The 22,643-nt window shown below is 43.7% G+C and overlaps 1 protein-coding gene across 3 annotated transcripts in view; it reads right to left on the reverse strand.

Moving 5' to 3' along the window:
* SLC16A14 (solute carrier family 16 member 14) overlaps nucleotides 1-16,604 on the reverse strand; it is a 34,224-nt gene extending 17,620 nt beyond the window's left edge. Inside the window, exons 1-3 of one of the 3 annotated variants that reach the window (XM_027515575.1) lie at nucleotides 16,163-16,604; nucleotides 8,156-8,427; nucleotides 2,494-2,637 (exon numbers count right to left, since the gene is read on the reverse strand). In XM_027515575.1, the coding sequence (XP_027371376.1) occupies nucleotides 2,494-2,637; nucleotides 8,156-8,414 (403 nt within the window). In that variant the 5' untranslated portion in view covers nucleotides 8,415-8,427; nucleotides 16,163-16,604. Of the gene's footprint in view, nucleotides 1-2,493; nucleotides 2,638-8,155; nucleotides 8,428-13,229; nucleotides 13,339-15,568; nucleotides 15,669-16,162 lie in introns of those variants that run through there. The other 2 variants (XM_027515568.1, XM_027515583.1) reach the window with 2 other exon arrangements.
* Nucleotides 16,605-22,643: the final 6,039 nt, after the last annotated feature.

The raw sequence follows: 22,643 nt of genomic DNA on the forward strand, positions 1-22,643 counted from the left end.
GCGACTAACACTTTCAACTTTGTACCCGGATAAGCCAGGAAGAAGAAGAGCAGGGGAGAATCAATCTTGTGGTTTTGAGTAAAAAGCTCGGATTGGAGGGAAAGGTTCTTCCAGGAGCCGAGTAAGAAAATGGAGCCCTTAAATGGCAGAGCTGAAGAAATTTGTCCAGACTCTCCTGGGTAAGTAAGATCACTCAAACAGATGTTAATTTTCTGCTCATTAGGAGGACATCCATGCAATTTTAATTGCCTAGATGTTAAAAAAACAAATACAAAAAAATCTGCCTCAAATGCTTCTTATAATGAAGGATGTCACCAAAGTCTCTTTCAAACATAAAGAGATATGTACATACAGATATACAAATATGTTTATCACTGTACTGTGATAAACATGCATACCCACATATGTATCTCAATAACTTGCCTTTAAAATTTTTTAAATTAATTTAGTTTTGTTTTTGTTGTTTCAGTCACTAACTTTTTGCAGATCTTTGCATCTAACTTTTTTTCTTTTCTATAAAATAAGGTCAATCAGTTTCAAAATGTCTCACTAATGACAGCCCAACAGTATACAAGCTAGCTGACTTAGCTGGATTTTCCACTTAAATATAATTATATTTGGGGAGAAAGTGGATACATTTATTTTCAGAGACTTTCTTCAGGTGTTTCCTGTATAAAAAGTGGGTACAATAAAGTGTTTCAAGAAACACTTTCCTTTCACTGGTCTCCTGATCTTTTTCCTACTTCCTTAGATCCATAAATACTTGTTGAATAAATAAGTAAATGAATGAATATGGAGATCACATTATTTGAGGATCCAAAGCAACTAATTGCAAGACATAAAATTCCATTTAAACAAAGAGTCTGCCCACAGGCATGTCTAAATGATGGGAATAAATTTCAAGTCCTAGTTTTTTCTTTTGACCATGCTTGTGTGATCTTAGTTCTCTGACCAGGGATTGAACCTGAGCCATGGCAGTGAAGGGCAAAATTCTAACACTGGTAAACCCACTGGACCACCAGGCAACTCCCTCAAGTACCAGTTTTGGGGATCAATTCATAGTACATATGTCCAGACAGCATGGATCAAGTTCCTAGGGGCGCCCATGTGTCTGCCCAGAGACCCTGGAGTGACTCCCTCAGTTTTAGCAGAAGTAAAATCCCTGTGCCAGCTCTATTCATTGGACTGTTATGGGGAAGTTTCTAAATTGCCTCAGGAAAAACATTTTGAATTGTTCTTTAAGAACTGTTGTCAAGTCCTTCACTTCAGATCAATGGTTTCCAAACTAGGCTTCATAGCATACAGAAGTGCTTTTTCCACCTAAAGATGTATATGTGGATACATCCTAGAGAACCAACTTGTCAGGTTATGTGGACAATTGGTTTTTATGTTCACCTTCTCCTGCTACCTTAAAGCATAAACTTAAGCTTACAATAAAAACATTGTATTATATATAATAGCAATTATATATTAGCTAACATTTGCTTAAGACTTTATTATGTGCCAAGCATTGTGCTAAGTGCTTCATACAGATCATTTCATGTAACCTTTTCAATAATCCTGTAGGCCAAGCAGTCAATTATTCCATTTGCAGATAAAGAGACTGAGGCATAAGCAAGTTAAGTAATTTTCCCAAAGTCACACATACACGTGGGAAAAAAAACCCAAGGGTTCCAATTCTAACTTTGAACTCTTATGAAAACACCGCCATCAAGGTGCCATTTATGACGATTATAGCTCTGTATTCTAAAAGGTCAGGCTGGATCCAGCTGACTGAAATACAATAGTATGAGAAAGACACTACTTATCCGTGTGCATTCTGCTATCTGTTGATAGAAGAAATTATGGCTGGGAATCATTTTGCAAAATGGATATGCAAACTGTGCTGCCTGAGCCAATTGTTATATATCTCCTGGGGACTGCCACTCTGCTCTGGATTTGATTCTTACAGTCTCTAAATCTGTGTGGGTTTTGCTGCTATTTCATTATTTTGAGCAGAGCCAAAGGAGAACGTGATTTTTCTCTGATTCACGCTGGATTCTGCAGTTCTTAAATGAGAGAATGTTGTTAGTACGTGGGTTTTGTTACAAGTAAAGGACTAGCACTTAGAACCAGATATAGAAAATTTAATTAAATTCTATTAGGGAGGCCAAGTACAGCTGTTCGGTTGTTTCCTCACACTTCAGGCATATTTAATATCTTATATTAAAAGTATTACCTGGAGGATAGGATATGGGTAGGGTAGGATGGAGACAAAGGGACTAAATATTTAATGGATCTCTTTTCTCCACGACGAAACTCATTGCCCAAATGCTCAACAGAAACACATAAAGTCAAGTTTAGGAAAACTTATGGGGACTTCCCTGGAGGCCCAGTGGTCAAGACTGTGCGTCCAAAGCAAGGGGTCTGGGTTCCACCCCTGGCTGGGAAACTAAGATTCCATACGGTGTGTGGCGTGGCCAAAAAAAAAAAAAGGAAATCCACAATGCTTACCAGCTGCCAGTCCAAAGGTAATAAAGAGATAATACACGTTCACGGCGTAGGCACTCAACACCCAGCCCAGCGAGTTCAGGAGCCCTCCGATGATGGCTGTCCGGCGGCACCCACAGGTGTTAATGAACAAGCCGATGAAAGGCCCTGTCACAGACATTGAGAAAGGAACTGACTAGCGGAAAGTTATGACCAACCTAGACAGCATGTTAAAAAGCACAGACATTGCCAACAAAGGTCCATCTAGTCAAGGCTATGGTTTTTCCAGTGGTCATGTATGGATGTGAGAGTTGGACTGTGAAGAAAGCTGAGCACCAAAGAATTGATGCTTTTGAACTGTGGTGTTGGAGAAGACTCTTGAGGGTCTCTTGGACTGCAAGGAGATCCAACCAGTCCATCCTAATGGAGATCAGTCCTGGGTGTTCATTAGAAGGACTGATGCTGAAGCTGAAACTCCAGTACTTTGGCCACCTGATGCGAAGAAGTGACTCATTTGAAAAGACCCTGATGCTGGGAAAGATTGAAGGTGGGAGGAGAAGGGAATGACAGAGGATGAGATGGTTGGATGGCATGACCGACTCAATGGACATGAGTTTGAGTAAACTTCGGGAGTTGGTGATGGCCAGGGAAGCCTGGCGTGCTGCAGTCCATGGGGTCACAAAGAGTCAGACATGATTGAGCGACTGAACTGAACTGAACTGAGTGGCATTTTATTTTCATTTTATTTTCTTAGGGAATCTTTATATGAAGACAAAACATTACTAGAGCTGTTAACTAAAACAAACCAAACCCCCTGCCGTGGCCTTATGTGCAGAGAGCTTTTGGCACGCAAAGACAGGTTTCAAAAATGTCCCCGAAGAACACAAGGTTCTAGATTTTCAGGGAAGACAGGCCTGAAATAAATAGACATGTTGATTCATTTTCTGGTCTACAACAGATCCTACACTAGAGGTCTAGGGGCTCCACACAGCCTGTATATACATTTTGTTTATCGAGAACAAAGTTTTAAATGTTTTGAGTCAGTTGCCAACATTTAAAAATTAGGATTATTCATAAAAAAATCCAGGGGCAACAGATCTTCCCATACAGCCCAAAGCAGCTGGCTGTGCACGGTAGGTGATCCTGTTTACCTGTGTCACACCCTCTCCGGTTTGCCAAAGTCCCCACCCACATGTCAGTCTCTTATTTGGCCTCCTGGTTTCATGTACGTGGCTTGTTTGGCTTCTGTACACATTTGAGTTTTTTCTCCAGACTTTAAGGGAGTATGGAAGGGGTTCTCGGGACGTCCATGCTTCAGGCGAGGCACCTGTAGCCTGTTTTCATGAGGACATCTAGATGCAAACCAAGCCGGAAAGAACTTCTCATGACTTCACACATACTTCAGGCTCTGCTGACTCTCAGTTCCAATGAGACCCATCAGGCTATGCATTTAGGACACTGTGTGGAGATTCAGGAATACACTTTGCTCTATTTTTTTTTTTTTTTTAATTTTCATCAACCCTCTTTTCTTCCTGCCTTTGTGGCAACTTGTCTTGGGATAAGTGATTCCTTCTTCAAACATTTGAGGCTGTACTCAACATTCAGTGTTGTTGTTCAGCCGCTAAGTCGAGTCTGACTTTGCGACCTCATGGACTGCAGCACACCAGGCTCCTCTGTCCTTCACTATCTCCTGGAGTTTGCTCAAATTTGTATCTACTCAGTCAGTGATGCTATTTAACCACCTCATCCTCTGGCTCCCTCTTCTCTTTTTGCCCTCCGTTTTTTCCAGCATCAGGGTCTTTTCCAATGAGCTGGCTCTTCACAACAGGTGGTCAAAGCATTGGAGCATTCAGTAAGATCATCCATTTTATTTATTTTTTTTGACTGTGCTGTGTGGTATGTGGGATCTTAATTCCCCAACCAGGGGTGGAACCCAAGTCCCTTGCATTGGAAGGGTGTAGTTTTTACCACAGGTCTACCAGGGAAGTCCAAGATCATGCATTTTAAACATCATCTTAGGGAATTCCTTGGCAGTCAGTGGTTAGGACTCAGCACTCTCATTGCAGTAAGATCCCTCAAGTTGTGCAGTGTCGCCAAAAAAAAATAAAAAAGATGTCACATTTTTTGATCATGATTACTTTATGCAGTTATGAAACCCTATGTTCAGGTGGGACTATCTCAGGCTAAACACTTACTAAGCTGGGACTTCCTGGTGATCCAGCAGTTAAAGAATTAGCCTTGCAATGCAGGGGACGTGGTTTCAGTCCCTGGTCAGGGAACTAAGATCTCACATGCCGTGGGGCAATGAAGCCCATGCAAATACTGAGCTTGTGTGCTACAACTAGAGAGTCTGTGCGCTGAGATGAAAGACCTCACATGACACAAGGAAGGCCTCAAGTGCTGCAACTAATACTCGACGAAGCCGAACAAAAAAAGAATGAATTTAGTTTCCCACGGGCGAGTCACTGCCCGAGAGAGTGCTTTCAACTCTGTGCGTAGTTCATGGAATTTTTAAATTTAAAAGCGGTAACTCAACGTCCTTACAAGAATGAGAAAGAGAAAACAATTTATACTTATTCACTTCAAATATATTTTTGGTTCTCATTCAATGTCATGGCAGGCAGGGTGGTAGAGTGGGCACCATTTTGGAGTCCAGTGGACCACATTTGAAGCCTGTCCCTCACTTACCGGTTACAAGTTAACTTCAGTAACGTAACGTCTCTGAGTGTTGCATGATCTCCTCTGTGAGATGAAGATGATGGTCTGGCCCCCAGGCTTGCCAGAGAATCAAATGAGATCATGTACATCATATGCACTTGGCATGTGCATGAGTTCATGTATGCTAAGTAGCTTCAGTCGTGTCCTACTCTTTACAACACTGTGGGCCCACCAGACTCCTCTGTCCATGGAATTTTCCAGGCAAGTATACTGGAGTGGGTTGCCATACCCTTCTCCAGGGGAGCTTGCCAATCCAGGGATTGAACCCACCTCTCTTACATCTCCTGCATCGACAGGCATGTTCTTTACCACTAGCACCACCTGGGGAGCCCACACTTGGTGTGTAATAAGTGCTAAATAAAGGAGAGCTGTTTTTGCTGGCTTCTGCCTTGGAAAAGCACCCAACATATCTGCTGCCACCTGTATCAGGCACCTTAGATAATGAATAGCAATTTAGGGTCATGATAGACAGAATAAAAGACCTTTCATTTATATAACTATGAGTGTTGCTGTGCTATAATTTCTGAGCACAAGATAAAAGATGTTTATCTGGCAGGTACCTTTCCTGAAGAAAGGTTATTCTACTGTCGGAAGCTCCACTGTCTGGAATTCAGAGACTCTCAGAATTCAGAATCCACAGTTACCTCCCAATTAAAGGTGACAATCACATTTCATCACCACTGTTGAGTTAGGTGTTCTGATTTGGGGGATCATCTTCAGGAAAGTGAAAGTGCAAGTAGCTTAGTTGTGTCCGACTCTTTGTGACCCCACGGGCTACACAGTCCATGGAACTCTCCAGGCCAGAATACTGAAGTGGGTAGCGTATCCCTTCTCCAGGGGATCTTTCCAACCCAGGGATCGGACCCGGATCTCCAGCATTGCGGACAGATTCTTTATGAGCTGAGCCACAAGGGAAGCCCAAGAATACTGGAGTAGATAGCGTATCCCTTCTCCAGGGGATCTTCTGACCCAGGAATTGAACCAGGGTCTCCTCATTACAGGCAGATTCTTTACCAACTGAGCTGTGAGGGAAGCCCAAGAACCACATCCAGTAACTTTAGGACTGATTTCCATTGTTTATGCCTATAGAACTTGTGAAACATGAAATAATACCAAAGACAATCTTACTGGATGGCTTGGAAAATATTGGGACAAATATCCTGGCCTTTGGCTGAATTTTCTTTTTTGTTGTACACACACACTTCCTAGTTTAAATCTGAAAGTATTTTGTTCTACCCTCTAAATATTTATTTTAAAAAAGGTAAGAAAATGGATTTAAGTATTTCAGAAGACTAGTTTTCCTTTACTTACTCATTGAAAAGGTAAAATTATATCCAATATGAAAGTGTTATTCGCTCAGTCATGTCTGACTCTTTGCAATCCCCTGGACTGTAGTTCACCAGTCTCCTCTGTCCATGGAATTCTCCAGGCAAGAATACTGGAGTGGGTTGCCATGCCCTCTTCCAGGGGATCTTCCCAACCCAGGGATCACACCAGGGTCTCCTTCATTGCAGGCAGATTCTTTGCCATCTGAGCCACTAGGGAAGCCCATATCCAACATAAAACTAGCAAATTCCCTGCACTAAGATTAACCTCCTTGCACTTCTCATATGATACAACAGTCCTGATATGAACAAGGCCACGGCAGGGTTGAAGGAGTCAGTTCATTACAGTTACAGGCAAAAATGATTTATCAGCAATTCACTCACACACGTAATGGTGCCCTTATTTAATTTTAAAACTAGATCAGTAACCAGTCCCTGTGATAAACACATACCCCCTGCACACATCTTGGGAAGTAACACTCTGTCCTTGTTTTCTGTCATTAGCACTGCCACTGTTACTAATGTCACTGGTATTATCCAAAAAGAAACTGGCTGAATACCAGCCAAGATCCACAAATCTCTGAATTGAATTCAAGCAATTAATTACCAGTGTGGAAAACACTGACAAGGCACAGACTCTCGTCAAACACAAATATGCCTGACATACACATCCTTTTACAAAACCAGGAAGATATCTGAGGCCATTTATGTTTTCCCTGGAGGAGGGCAGGGCAGTATTCTCCAGTATTCTTGCCTGGAGAATCCCATGGCCAGAGGAGCCTGGCGGGCTACAATCCATGAGCTTGCAAAGAGTCAGACACGACTGAGTGACTAACCACTTACACTTTTTTTCAGCTTTCTGGTTTACTGTCTCCAATTAGATAAGAATTGCTTTCATAGATTTCTGGGTGGTTAGCTTAAACAACAAAATGCAAGAATATATTATTATTCCTTCCTGTTTGCGGTATCAATAACCTTTCTAAAAACAGCTTAATAGATTTTTCAACCACATGGGATCAATATTTCAAATTTAAAACACTAGGGCTCTGAAATAGGATGGCTATTTACTTTTACTGTGTTTTCTCTAAGTTTTTTTTATCTTTTAAAAATATTGATAAGTGTTTAAAAACAGATTTGTAATGGTAGGTAATGGTTTACAATAGTTAAGAAAACATGGGCAAACATTTTTAATGATCATTTTTTAAAATGCTCAAAATGTTTACAGTACTCAAATAGGAGTATCACACAAAAGAACAAATATTGTCTGATTCTACTTATTCAAGGTACTTAGAGTAAACAAATTCATAGAGACTTTAAACAGAATGGTAGTGGCCAGAGACAGGGGGCTGAGAGGAGAGGTGGCAATGGGGAGTTATGGCTTAATCGGTAGGATTTCAGTTTAGGAAGATGAGAACAGTTCTGGAGATGGACGGTGGTGATGAATGTACTCAATGGTATTGAACTGTATACCTAAAAATGGTTAAAAGGTTAAATTTCATGTTAGGTATATCTGACCACAATAAAAACAAGAGTAACATCCACCAACATCTCATCTCTGGTACTTCAACGAGATAAAGCATGACTTACATCGAGGGACTGTCATATTATAGTTATAATTGACAACAGGTCACACGTGAACATACCCACAATCAAAGTGACACCCATGCTGAGGGAGCTGACCCATGCCGTCAGGCCTCGGCTCTGATGGAATTCTTCAAGCCACTCCACATTGAGGACGCCCAGGGCCATCTGGGAGCCCATGATGAGGATGTGCACAAAGAAAGAGGACAAGACCATCACCCAGGCCCAGCCGCCATCAATGTCTGGGTGGGGTTTAAGTGTCTTCTTATCTTTGGGGTCATCTTCGAAATCATACCCAATGTCTTCATGACTTGTATACATTTTCCAAGATGTTCTGAAATACATAAGGACAAATAATTTCATGGAACATTAGAACAAAAAATCTCCTTCTTCTTTGGACAGCACTACCTCCCCATCAAAACCAAAGTCAGCCCACTGTCACACTGGATCTTTAGTCTTCGTCATTATGTAGATTTGGGAACACGTCTTGCTTTTCACAAGACCAAGTGCTTTTATGAAACCTGTTTCATCTTTGCAGTCATCCTGTATATAAATACTATGATGGTTATTTCAAAGAAATGAAAATCGACTCAGAGAAGTTAAGCACCTTTCCTAAGTTCTCAACGCCAGTAGCTAGTATGGCTAGACAGGAACCTGGGAATTGAACCCAGCTATTCCTGATGCCAAAGCCCAAGCCTTGTGTCCCTTACTGAGATGGAAACTGACAGATAACACAGATGTCAGAGAAGGAAGGCTCCTGGCCTTAGGCAGGGTAGCTCGGTCCTGTGCAGGCTCCTGGCAGAGGTTACTGTTCATAGTTTTGTGGGTCCAAGTGTTCAATTTGTTCAGTACAGCTACAGGGGGTTGGCCTCAGGGGGACTGACTCATACGAACCCAACTCGGGAGACTGGTAAAGAAGAAGCTAATTTGTTATCTGACAATGGGAGATAGAGTTTTCTAATAATGATGATGCTATATGTGACATACAAGACTTACTTTTATCCCTTCTGTCCACCCCCATTCTGAGCATTTACCTGGGAAGCTAGAAAACTGCTAAGACAACAGGAAATCGGACTAAAGAAATTTGGATACTACAGTGATGTTCAGGTTACCAGAAAGCCAGGGGCTAGATCTTGAAGGCCTTTATGTGTCAAAAAAGGATCTTAGAGTTTATCTTTACAAAATGAACAGTTGGCAGCTGCATTTGCACAAGGATGAGATAAGATGGCATATGTGCTTTGTATACACCCATCTCTCAAGTTGTTCGATCAAGAGGATGGAGGTTGGATGGAGCTAGAGGGGAGATGATACCAGGTCAGGGAAGGTCTCTGGTTTTATCTTGTAGGATGAGATTGAAGTATGTGCATAGGAACTGAGAATAAAGAAAAAAAAATAGAGATAGAGATAAAGACAGAGACAGACATAGATGCATGCGTGCTAAGTCACTTCAGTCGTGTCTGACTCTCTGTGACCCCATGGACTGTAGTCTGCCAGGCTCCTCTGTCCATGGATTCTCCAGGAAAGAATACTGGGGTGGACTGCCATGCCCTTCCCCGAGGGGATCTTCCCAACCCAAGAATCAAACCCAAGTCTTTTGTGACTTCTACACTGCAAGCAAATTCTTTATCCACTGAGCCACTTGGGAAGCCCAGAGAGACAGAGAATGATTAACCCCAGAGGTCATGGGACAGGGTTAGTCTTGATCAAGAAGGGTGACCAATCCTCTAAGACTGGAGGAAGCAGCAGATAGAGATAAGACAGTAAGCATGGGATGGAAAGTTATGCTTGTTAGTGTAATTTCTTTGGTGAAGTCCAGGGAAGCTAGCTCACTGGTTGAGAATGAGGAGGATGGTGGCTATGTTGGGGCCTCAGTGTTCAGGATAATGAAACAAACTACTGTCTACAACAAGTGAAAGTGATTGTTGGGCAGCTGAGCCCTGCGGGGCAGTGAAGCCCCACGGACAGAGAGGAGGGGGCATTCGGCCCCAGAAGCCACCAACGAGGACAAAAAAAGCAAGAACCAACGACTAGAAGTTGGTCTGCTTTTTTGTCATCACTGTTGTGCCAGTAATTCTGGATGTCACAGACAGAACACTCTTCCCTGAAAAAATCTGTTGTTGGTCAAGGTTTCAAACAGTGATGTTTTCATATTATGTCTGTAAGCATCGCATCAGCATCATTTTCTAAACACTGTGTTCTACATGGAAGTTATTTCAGAGAACTAATGGTGATATTTTGGCTTTGGCCACCTGATGAGAAGAACTGGCTCACAGGAAAAGACCCAGATGCTGGGAAGGATTGAGGGCAGGAAGAGAAGGGGATGACAGAGGATGAGATGTTGGACGGCATGACTGACTCAATGGACATGAGTTTGAGCAAGCTCCGGGAGTTGGTGATGGACAGGGAATCCTGGCATGCTGCAGTCCATCGGGTCACAAAGAGTCGGACAGGACTGAGCGACTGAACTGAACTGACACATATAGGGCCCCAGCTGCACACATCTGGCTTTTTTTCCTTACTGTCTTTTTCTTTTTAAAAAATCTTTTTATTGAAGTATAGTTGATTTACAATAGCATGTCAGGAGTACAGCACAGCAATTCAGTTTCCTTTATAGGTTATTATATAATATTGAATGTAGTTTCCTGTGTTATACAATAGGTCCTTATTGATTATCTATTTTATATACAGTAGTGTGTATATGTTAATCCCAAACTCCTGATTTATCCCTCCCTCTGACCTTTCCTCTTCGGTAACTGGAAGTTTGTTTTCTAGGTGTGAATCTGTTTCTGTTTTGTGAATAAGTTCATTTGTTTCATTTTTTAGAGATTCCACATGAGTGATACATATGATATTTGTTTTCCTATCTGACATAATTCACTCAGTATGACGATCTCTAGATCCACCCATGTTACTGCAAATGGCATTATTTCATTTTTTTTTTAAATGGCTGAATATTATTCTATTGTATATATGTACCACATCTTCTCTATCCATTCCTCTGTTGATGGACATTTGGCTACTTCCGTGTTTTGGCGATGGTCAACAGTGCTGCAGTGAAAATTTGGGTGCATGTATCTTTTTGAATTATGGTTTTCTCCAGATACATGCCCATGAGTGGAACCGCTAGATCGTATGGCAACTCTATTTTAAAGGACTCTCCACACTGTTTTCTATAGTGGCTGCACAAATTTACATTTCTACCAACAGTGTAGGAGGGTTCCCTTTTTCTCCACATCCTCCCCAGAATTTATTATTTGTAGACTTCTTGACGGTGGCTATTCTGACCACTGAAATTTTAATTTGCATTGAACATCTTTTCCTGTGTCTTTTGACCATCTGTATGCACATATCTGTTTTGACAGTAAGAGTTTCTAAGAATTTAGAACTGCTGACACTCAGCTCAGCTCAGTTTGATGAGTCTGCAGTGCCTGCAGTGTTGCACATCACTGCCTTTAGCAGGACCTTCGAGATGGACCCTGACATCACATGATGGTGGGGATGAGGAGCAGGATGCCAGCTACTTGACTTTTGCCCTCCACATGCCCACCTGCAGTCTTCATTTTTGTTTAAAATTTAAAAGAGCGAAACAGAGTGCCAGAGCGCAGGGTGAAAAACTTGGGTTTGGAAAGCAGTCAATGCAAGAAATGTTTTACTCAGTTTGAATAATGTCTTTAAAACGCAAATGCATTCTTTGTTTCAGGTAATTATTTTAAAACAGAAGAGCAAATCAGAAAACAATTATTACTGACCGTGACATGTGATTATTACTGAAAATCCTTTAGTTGCAGTGGAGGAAGGTGATGTAAAAAACGGTCCCAAATACACTAGGAACACCTCCAACTGGGGGGCTTTTCTGTGCAGTACTGGCACATGGACGAGAGGACAGAAGCAGACTGTGGTAAAGCACCCAGAGCCCAACCTCCTTTAGGGAGGCACCCTGTGCCGTTTGCACAGCCTCTCTCTGTACACTCCTGAGCAAAGAATTGTTTTAACTTTTTTGAAGGCTATGTGACCTGCAGAACTTAAAATGCTTACTCTCTGACCCTTTATAGGTAAAGTTCACTAATCCCCAGACTAAGAGTTTGTTGGGAAGAAACAGGCACTAAAAGATCAAGGAGCAATTTAAAGGATCTATCCTGGGGCTCATCATGACTCTTCCCTTCTCTCCTAATCATTATTTTTATCTATTGGGCTTCCCTGGTGGCTGAGACAGTAAAGCGTCTACCTGCAAAGCAGGAGACCCGGGTTCGATGCCCTGGAGAAGGAAATGGCAACCCACTACAGTACTCTTGCCTGGGAAATTCCACAGACAGAGAGCCTGGCAGGCTACAGTCCATGGTGTTGCGAGAGTCGGACACCACCGAGCAATTAACACATCTTGACTCTTTCTTTTGTACTCATTGTTTTTATCTTTTAGATGATTCTATCTCTTAAACAGCTGGGCAGTTCTCAGCCACTACACTTCCTGCCCACAATGCTGCTCTCTGCTGGGTTCTTCCTGTCACCTCTTGTTTACCCAGGCTGCTGGGAGCGATAAAATGCTATCTTACCATGTAACTTCCCCACCCTGTCAGGTTATCTTGAGGATCAAGTTCAAACTGCCCTGTCTGCCCCCAGGTTCTCCTCTAGCGTTATCTGCCGCTCTGCCAGCTCCCTCCTCCTGCTCTTCACCTTTGCCCTCTACTTTCCAGGCTGGTGAAAGCACCTGCAGCTCCCTGAACCTGGCACAGCCTTGCAAGTTTTTGTGCATGATGTTTTCTTCTTTTGGGAACACTCTTCTCTCCTTCAAATCTCCTGCTCCTCTTCTGCTCATCCTTCAAGGTTTAACTGAATTCTAATAGTGAAATTTTGAAAGAATGAGAGAAAAAAAAAAAAAAAAAACGACCTTACAAATATCTCTAATATCCAACATTACAGTAAGTGTTAAATCAGTCACTCATGCCATAGCTATGCAATGCCAGTGCACCATCAAAAATGAAACTACACAGGCTCTTTGAAGACATATAAAGGTCACACTAAGGTGTGAATTATACTTGGGGGGGTCACAAAATGGGGTGCATGAAATAACTCCTTTTTGGTTGTTTTTAAAAATATGTTATCCATAGTGGGGGAAAAACAGACTGGAGTGAAACAAACCTGTTGATGGAGATTATTCTTTGAATGATGGTCTTTCAAGTAATTTCTCTCTTTACTTAAATTTTTGGGGAAAGTTCTAAATATATATCAAGGAGATCCAACCAGTCAATCCTAAAGGAAATCAACCTTGAATATTCATTGGAAGAACTCATGCTGAAGCTCCAATACTTTGGCCATCTGAAGCAAAGACCTTGATGCTGGGAAAGACTGAGGGCAGGAGGAGAAGGGGGCGACAGAGGATGAGATGGTTAGATGGCATCACTGACTCAATGGACATGAGTTTGAGCAAGTTCTAGGAGATGGTGAAGGACAGGGAAGTCTGGTGTGCTGCAGTCCATGGGGTGGCAAAGTCGGGCACAACTTAGTGACTGAATAACAAACTTTATTATAAGAAAGTAAAGTTCCCTCTATCTTTTAAATATCTCCTGGTTCAGCTTCTTGCCTCCAGTAGACTGGTGGCAATTCAGAGCCGTTTCCCTTGGGAAGACTAGTCTGCATTGGGCTGTAGACTTGTGTGTGTGCTTCCCCAACACTCTCTTCTCCCACCATGAGAGGACAGTCTGCCTAATGATAGAAAGGGAAGTATAAGATGTAACCCATTCTAGGCTCACCTGCAATAGAAGCTCTGCCAGTCACATTAGGGCCTTGCACTGAAAAAGCTGAAGGAAGGAAGATGGGAAGATTAGGGACCAATAGTCAACTTCCCATCCTTCCCTAAAGTGAGCTCATTACCAGTGAAAGAGAAACTATTCATGGGGTAAATGAAGTAACACATGCAGGCTATGACATGGAAATCAGCTACATATTTACCTGGTAACAGGCAGAAATGAAAATAATTCAGAGCCTGCGGGAGTGTTTCAGAGATTAAAAGGAAATTAAACTTTCCACACCGCTGTTAGGGCAGTAAGTTTTATAAGCAAGTCATCGATTTTTAATTTGACTATTGTGATGCTGTTGTTTGGTCCAACTCTCTGTGATCCCATGGACTGCAGCATGCCAGGCTTCCCTGTCTTTCACTATCTCCCAGAGTTTGCTCAAACTCATGTCCCTTGAATCAGTGATGCCATCTAACCATCTCATCCTCTGTTGTCCCCTTCTACTCCTGCCCTCAATCTTTCCCAGCATCAGGGTCGATTATGTTAGCATATAAGGAGTTCATTATAAGTGAGAAGTGAAAGGGAAAGCTCCAAAATAAAATATAAAATACAGTCTTCCCCAGAGGTGGACAGCTATGCTGGTAGCAGGTTCGTCATTAGATGTAGGTGTGTAGGGGCCTCTCTGTAATTTGGCTTTATCAATATTTGCACTCTAGACCTGGTGTGCACTGGAAATATCCAGCCTTTAGAGGGTGCACTTGAGGTCAACAGGCTGAAGAGCCTGGAACAGCTGAGCTAGTGCGGAGACCACAGCGCAGTAGAAAAGACTGTCAGGTACCCTAGCCAGGTTCACGCTGAATTAGAGGGAAATGAACACCTGAGTGCCTCCTATGGCCAGGGATTGTGCTTGGTGGCTTCTCCACCACGATTCTGTCCAGTTGATACTAATGTTCCATTTCACAGATAAGGAAATCGAGGCTACTTGTAGAATGGGGGCCATGCAGCTTAGAGAGGCTAAACTACCAGGTGCACGCGTGCTAAGTTGCTTCAGTCATGTCCAACTCTGCAACCCTATGGACGGTAGCCCACCAGATTCCTCTGTCCATAGGATTCTCCAGGCAAGGAAACTGGAATGGGTTGCCATGCCCTCCTCCCGGGGATCTTCCCAACACAGGGATCGAACCCACCTCTCTTAAGGCTACCTGCATTGGCAGGTGGGTTCTTTACAACTGGCGCCACCTGCGTGGTAAGCCAAATTTGGACCCGGGTCTGAGGGATTCCAAAGCCTATTTTATCCACCATCACTAGTGAATGGTGAATAACTAACTGACTGACTGACTGTCTCATACACATACACACATCACAGGCAAAGCGAAAAGGAACCTTTCCAATGTCCAGTAATAACCCTCACTCATCCTTGCTAATGAGCCTAGATCAGCTTTTCCGTGGAAAGAAAACGGCTTAATTGTTAAGCAGAGTTGAGCTCCTAAAACGCCGTCCGAGGCCTCAGCGGCGTCCGGTCCCGACAAAGCCGCCCCCGGCCCCGGCCCCTCGCCTCATTTTTGTCTCCCCTTCCCTTCCTGAGGGGCCTCGATCAGAACCGCAACTGAGGGACCCGAATCTCAAGCCGGGGGCTGGAGCCCCGCGGTCTGGCCTTCCCGCCGCCTGCCTCCCCCGATCGCCGCCCTCTTCGAGAGGGACCCTCCGTGCTCCCCCCTCCCCAGCACCTCGAGACTGCCTCACCCCCGCTCCATCCCGTGTCTCCCCACACGCTGGGAGCCCGCCAGCTCCGCGGGGAAGCGGGGCCGATCGCAGTCCCTGCAGCCTGCGCCAGGAGTCCTCCAGCAACCCCGAAAGTCCTCTGACCCGGGTCTCCCCGCCCCCTCTTCCTCGCGCCCCATCATTTGTAGTTCGAGTCCCTAACAGGGGTGGAGAGAGGATGCGGGGGGCGAGGCTGGGCGCGGGGCCAAGGGCGCCTCCGGGGCCGGGCGGGAGTGAGGAGGGGAGCCCTGCGCCCTGGACGACGCGCGCGGGGCCCTAGACACGGTGGGAGAGACGCGCGTCCCCACGCTCCGCCCCGGCCCGGCGCTAGCCCGCCCGCCCCGAGGTGACCTCACCCGCGGCTCCCGAGCCCCCAGGCGGGCGGCCTGGGCTGGACCACCGCGCCTCCGCGCAGCCCTGCCCTCGATCGCCCCGAAGCCCCTTCCCCGATCCGGCCCGGGGGCCCGCGCCGCCGCTTCCCGGGCGTCTCGGGGAGCAGCGGCCACCGCAGTCCAAGATGCCCCCGGCGTCTCTCCATCCTCGGGCCCGCGGCGCAGCGCGGCCCGGAATACTCACCGCCCACAGCCCGCCGGGCGGCGGCCTCACTCGGCTCCCGGCCCGGATCTCCGAAATCGCTGCCTTTCTCTGAGCCCCCGGAGCGGTTGGGCGGAGAGATTTGTGGCGATGTCGCGGATCATCCCGAAGCTGCCTGAGCCCGCGGCTCGGCGCTCCGCCCGGCTCCGCGCGCGGTGCGGGCTCCCGGCGCCTCTGCTTCTCGCTGCCCGGCCAGCTCCGTCCTGGGGAGCTTGGAGATCGAGACCTCAGTCCATGTGGCTTTTAAAAAAAGGGGGGTGGGGTGCGTTTGGAGGTGCCCGAACCTAACCTGAGCTTCCTTCCAATCCGTGCAATTTCAAATCTCCACGCTTGTTCATTCCCATACCGGCTAATTCTGGTTTGGCAGGGAAAAAAAAAAAAATGCAGTCACCTCGCGTGCACACTCTTGTGGCGGCTTGTAGTTTCCAGCTTTGACTGAGGTTTTCAAATGCTCTCGGCACGTTTATAACTGGAGGAAAGGGCCTGAAACCTAAGATGCAGGTGGGAGTAGAAGGACCTTCTATTTCTCTGAGATAGGAGAGAAGTGATGGGGGAAGAAAAAAAAACAAACCTAACTGAAGGCTGGGCCACATGATATAGCAGTTTGTAGGTGGAAGAGTCGGGCAGGCCCTGCAGCGTTCGCGACCAAAGCCTGCGTGGTGGGTTCCCTTGTGGCTCAGCTGGTTAAGAATCCGCCTGCAATGAGGGAAACCTGGGTTTGATCCCTGGGTTGGGAAGATCCCCTGAAGAAGGAAAAGGCTACCCATTCCAGTATTCTGGCTTGGAGAATTCCATAGACAGAGGAGCCTGGCAGGCTACATTCCATGGGATCACAAAGAGTCGGACGCGACTGAGCGACTTTCACTCACATCACTTCATCCTGCGTGGTACCTCTCCTTTTCTCTTTCCAGTATCTGACCATTGTCTGGTTCCTACATTGATGGGCACCATAGATTTCATTTCCACCTGTACCTGCTTTGTTCCCAACAGGGTACCCAACTCAATGCTTTGCCCAGGGAGAGTTTTCAGTATTTAAGTGAATGTGTGAATAAATGAAACCAGCGCTATTTTACTTCACTGGACACACTCTGTTCTCTATTGCTATTCTGATAGAGTATCACCATCTTCGTGACTGAAAGCAGTAGCTTCAGTTCAGCTCAGTTCAGTCGCTCAGTCGTGTACGACTCTTCGTGACCCCATGAATCACAGCACACCAGGCCTCCCTGTCCATCACCAACTCCTGGAGTTCACTCAGACTCATGTCCATCGAGTCAGTGATGCTTACTATTTCATAATGCTGGGGGTCAGAAGTCTGAAAGGGATCTTGGCTAAAATCAAGGGGTTTTCAGGTTTGTGTTCCTCCTGGCAGGCCTAGGGGAGAACTCAGACTTCTGGAGTCAGCCCACATTCCCTGGATCCCGGCCACTTCTTCTGTCTTCAAAGCCAGAAATGGCTGCATCATTCTGTACCTTTCTACACAGTCACAGCTCCGGCAGGCTCTTCTGTTCTGCCTGTCTTCCACATTTAAGGGCTCTTGGGATTACATTGGGCCTACCCGGGGTAACTGGGTTATTGGATAATCCAAACAATCTCCCCATTTTAAGGTCAGCTGATTAACATTCTTAATGACACCTGCAACCTCAATTCCCCTTTGCTCTGTAAGGTAACATATTTACAGGGTCCAGAGTTTATGATGTGGATATCTTTGAAAGTGAAACTGTTAGTCGCTCAATTTTGTCTGACCCTTTGCGACCCTATGGAACTGCAACCTGCCAGGCCCCTCTGTCCATGGGATTCTCCACCCAAGAATACTGGAGTGGGTTGCCATTCCCTTCTCTAGGGGACTTTCCCAATTTAGGGATCAAACCCACATCTCTTGTGTCACAGGTGGATTTTTTTTTTTTTTTTTTACCATCTGAGCCACCAGGTAAGCCAGTGGACATCTTTGAGGGACTATAATTCAACTTATCATAAATTTCCATCTTTATTCCTAGTTCCTTTTTTTTTTTTTTTGCAAAACAAAAATATTCACATTGCTCCTTATATCAAGCCTTGATTAAAAATAATTGAGAACATTACAAGAAACTGTGGTTAAGTGAGAACATTTTGATGAGGTACCAGGCTTATGTGGTTCATATGTTTTCCTTTTGCTGATCAGAACATGAGCAAATGGATGGTTAGTATTCTTGTGGGGTGACCTTCTCAGATACCATTCATTTCAACCTGGCTTTTGATAGTAAGTCAAGATAGAGTTTCTGGCAAATACCTCAAGTGTAGATGATGCATCTTATTTGGAAAGAGCTCTGTAAGTTTTTTTCTCTGTAAGACTAAGTCTTTTCTTTATCCCTCTGAAATATTTTAGATTTATTGAGGTATAATTCATGTAGTGTGAACTGTATATATTTAAATATACAACTTGATGAGTTTTAGCATAAGTCTTTGGAACCATCAGCTCAATCAAATAACTCTAGAATTTTTCTGTGCCCTTTGAAAGCCAGCCACCTCACCCCCCACAACCCCAGGCAAACTCTCATCTGCTCTCTGCGAAACTTCTCCTCTGGACCATGGGTACTTTGCATCCAGAATACCCACAAAAGGCTTTTCTCTTTTCCCCTTCCAGCTTTATTGAGGTATAATTGACAAATAAATTATACACACTTAAAGTGTACAATGTGATGATTTGATACACATATATATTGTGAAATGACTATCACATCATAATCAAGTCAATGAAAACAACTATCACTTCATGTGTCACTGGGTTGTTTTTTTTTTGGTGGTGGTGAGAATGCTTTGTCTACTCTCTCAGCAGATTTCATGCATACATTTAGTGAAAGTGTTAGTTGCTCAGTCATGTCTGACCCTTTACATCCCTATGGATTGTAGCCCACCAAGCTTCTCTGTCCATGAATTTCTCCAGGCAAGAATACTGGAGTGGGTTTCCATTCCCTCCTCCAGGGATCTTCCTGACCCAGAGATGGAACCCAGGTCTCCCTCATTGCAGGCAGATTCTTTACCATCTGAGCCACCAGGGAAGCCCTAAGCATACATTACCATATTGTTAACTATAGTCACCATGCTGCACCATAGATTTTTGACCAACATTTCCACATTTCTCTCACCCACTAGACCCTGGCAACCACCGTTCTGCTCTCTGCTTCCATGAGTTCGACTCTTTTTTTTTGGATTCTACACATGAGTGAGATCCTACAGTATTTGTCTTTCTCTGCCTGGTTTATTACACTTGCCACAGTGTCTTCCAGATTCACCCTGTCACAAGTGGCAGGATTTCCTTCTTTTTTAATAGCTGAATAATATTCCATCATGTATATATCACATTTTCCGTCAATGGACACTTACTTAGATTGTCTCCCTATTTTGGCTACTGTAAATAATGCTGCAATGAGCATGAGACTACAGCTGTCTCTTCAGGACACTGATTTCATTCCCCATAGAAGGCTTTTCCAAGAAATCATTTTATTTTCACAAGTGTCATTGCTCTTAACTGTCTGGCAGTCTTTTGTTGACACAGCTAGGTTGAGAGCAGGCCCGGAGCAAAGGCACTTACTATCTGTGCGTCACAGATTGGTGTGTTTGGGTTAAATGAATAAAAAGCCATTCTAAATCAGAACATTAAAGGCAAGCGCTGAACTCTTTTCATGTGTCTGAGGTAGAAGACCCTGACATTATCTCTTGAGTTCTAGGCAAATCACATATCGTTTCACAATAGTAATCTTACTTTAAACTTCATTGTATCAAGTAATAACCTTGTCCTTTACGGAGATAAAATGATTCAAGTGCTGCTTCTAAAAGCCTTTCCTCTTAGTTTTTATTATATATTTATTCAGCTGCTTTCAGAACTCATTGTTGAAATTGGGGTGGAACTAAGGCTGTGGACAATCTGTGCTTCTATTTTGGGGCCTTGATGGTATGGATTAGACAGAAAGTAGGAGCAAATCAACTTTTGAGGAAGTTCTAGCACAGAACATTGAAGGTTTTAGCGTAAACCAGTGCTTCCCAACCTTTCTTGGCACCAGGGACTGGTTTCCTGGAAGACGATTTTTCTACAGACCAGAGAGGGGGAGGGATGGTTTTGGGATAATTCAAGTGCAGTATTTTTATTGTGCACTTCCTTTTTGTTTTTTGTTTTTGCTATACTTTATTAAGTAGTTTCTTCTGGAACATACACAATTACCATTTCGAAACAATTTTGAATGAACTTGTAATTACCAAATTATTCATATGTTCTATTTATTTATAAACTTATATACTTAAGCATTACTAGCAAGGTAAAACTGTTGGGCAAAGTGTGTAAAAAATTTTTTTTAATTTTTATACACATATACACATAGAATTATTTCAGTTCGGTGATGCCATCCAACCATCTCATCCTCTGTGGACCCCTTCTCCTCCTGCCTTCAATGTTTCCCAGCATCAGGGTCTTTTCAAATGAGTCAGCTCTTTGCATCAGCTGGCCAAAGTATTGGAGTTTCAATTTCAACATCAGTCCTTCCAATGAATATTCAGGACTGATCTCCTTTAGGGTGGACTGGTTGGATCTCCTTGCAGTCCAAGGGACTCTCAAGAGTCTTCTCCAACACCACAGTTCAAAAGCATCAATTCTTCTGCACTCAGCCTTCTTTAGAGTCCAACTCTCACATCCATGCATGACTAGTGGAAAAACCATAGCCTTGACTACACGAACCTTTGTTGGCAAAGTAATGCCTCTGCTTTTTAATATGCTGTCTAGGTTGGTCATAACTTTTCTTCCAAGGAGTGTCTTTTTATTTCATGGCTGCAGTTACCGTCTGCAGTGATTTTGGAGCCCCCAAAAATAGTCTGCCACTGTTTCCACTGTTTCCCCATCTATTTGCCATGAAGTGATGGGACCAGATGCCATGATCTTTGTTTACTGAATGTTGAGCTTTAAGCCAACTTTTTCACTCTCCTCTTTTACTTTCATCAAGAGGCTCTTTAGTTCTTTTTCACTTTCTGCCATAAGGGTGGTGTCATCTTCCTAAGGCTAGCATTAATGTGCCAATTGCACACTTTATTTCTAATCTAATGCTGCTGATCTGACATGAGGTACCTATCTGCAGTCTGGAGGTTGGGGACCCCTGCCCTAAAGTGTCAGCTTGACAAAACTGTTTTTATAGCCAGTCCAGATATGAAGGTGACCTAGAAACTACATAGTTATCCCAGACCGTCATTCTGCCCATCTGTCAGTATAGAAGGCAGTCCACCCACACCCTTCCAGGCTTAATGCAATAGACTATGATGGTTGATTTTATGTGTCAACCTGACCAAAATGTGTTGGTGAGGATATGGGGAAATTGGAACCCTCATATACTTTGCTTTGGAAAAGAGGTTGGCAATTCCTCAAAAGTTTAAACATAGAATTACCATATGGCACAGCATTTCCACTCCAAGGTATATGCCCAAGATTAATGAAAACATATGTCCACTCAAAATCTTATACATGAACGTTCATAGCAGCGTTCTGCATAAAAGCCAAAAATGGAAACAACCTAAATGTCGAGCAACTAATGCACGGATAAATAAAATGTGATATATCTATATACTAGAACTTTATTCAGCAATAAAAATAAATGAAGTATTGACACACGCTACAACATGGATGAGTCTTGAATGCATTATGCTAAGTAAAACTGGTCAGTCACAAAATAGCATGTACTGTGTGATTCAATTACATAAAATGTCCAGAATAGGTACAGAGAGACAGAAAGTAGATGAGGGGCACCTAGGCTGGGAATGTTGGGGAGGAAATAGAATGTCTGCTAATGTGTACAGGGCTTGTTTGGGATGATAAAATGCTCCAGAAGTGATTTTGGTGATGGCTGTGCAAGTCTATGAAAGGAATGTAAGTAACTTCTACCTAATTAAACTTAAAACCTTTTCACAGCAAAGTAAACCATGGACAAAGTGAAAAGACAACTTACGGAATGGAGAAAATATTTGCAAATGATATGACTGATAAGGGGTTAATATCCAAAATACATAAACAGCTCATACAACTTAATATCAAAAAACTTAGCAACTCAAAACATGGGCAGAAGACATGAACAGACATGTTTCCGAAGAAGATATAATGGATGGCCAACAGGCATGTGAAAAGATGCTCAGCATCATTAATCATTAGAGAAATTCAAATCAAAACCACAGTGACTTATCACTTCACACCTGTCCGAATGGCTGTCATCATAAAGACTACAAATAATAGATGTTGGCAAGGATGTGGAGAAACGGGAATCCTTGAACGCTATTGGTGGGGATGTAAATTGGTGTAGCCATTGTGGAAAACAGCATGGAGGCCCCTCAAAAAATTACAAGTAGAACTACCAAGCGATGCAGCAATTCCACTGCTAGGTATATATCTGAAGAAAATGAAAACACCAATTCGAAAAGATACATGCACCCCAATGTTCATAGCAGCCTTTAAAAA

Source organism: Bos indicus x Bos taurus, chromosome 2 (genome assembly GCF_003369695.1).
Source record: "Bos indicus x Bos taurus breed Angus x Brahman F1 hybrid chromosome 2, Bos_hybrid_MaternalHap_v2.0, whole genome shotgun sequence".
In the NCBI taxonomy this organism is placed as follows: Eukaryota; Metazoa; Chordata; class Mammalia; order Artiodactyla; family Bovidae; genus Bos; species Bos indicus x Bos taurus.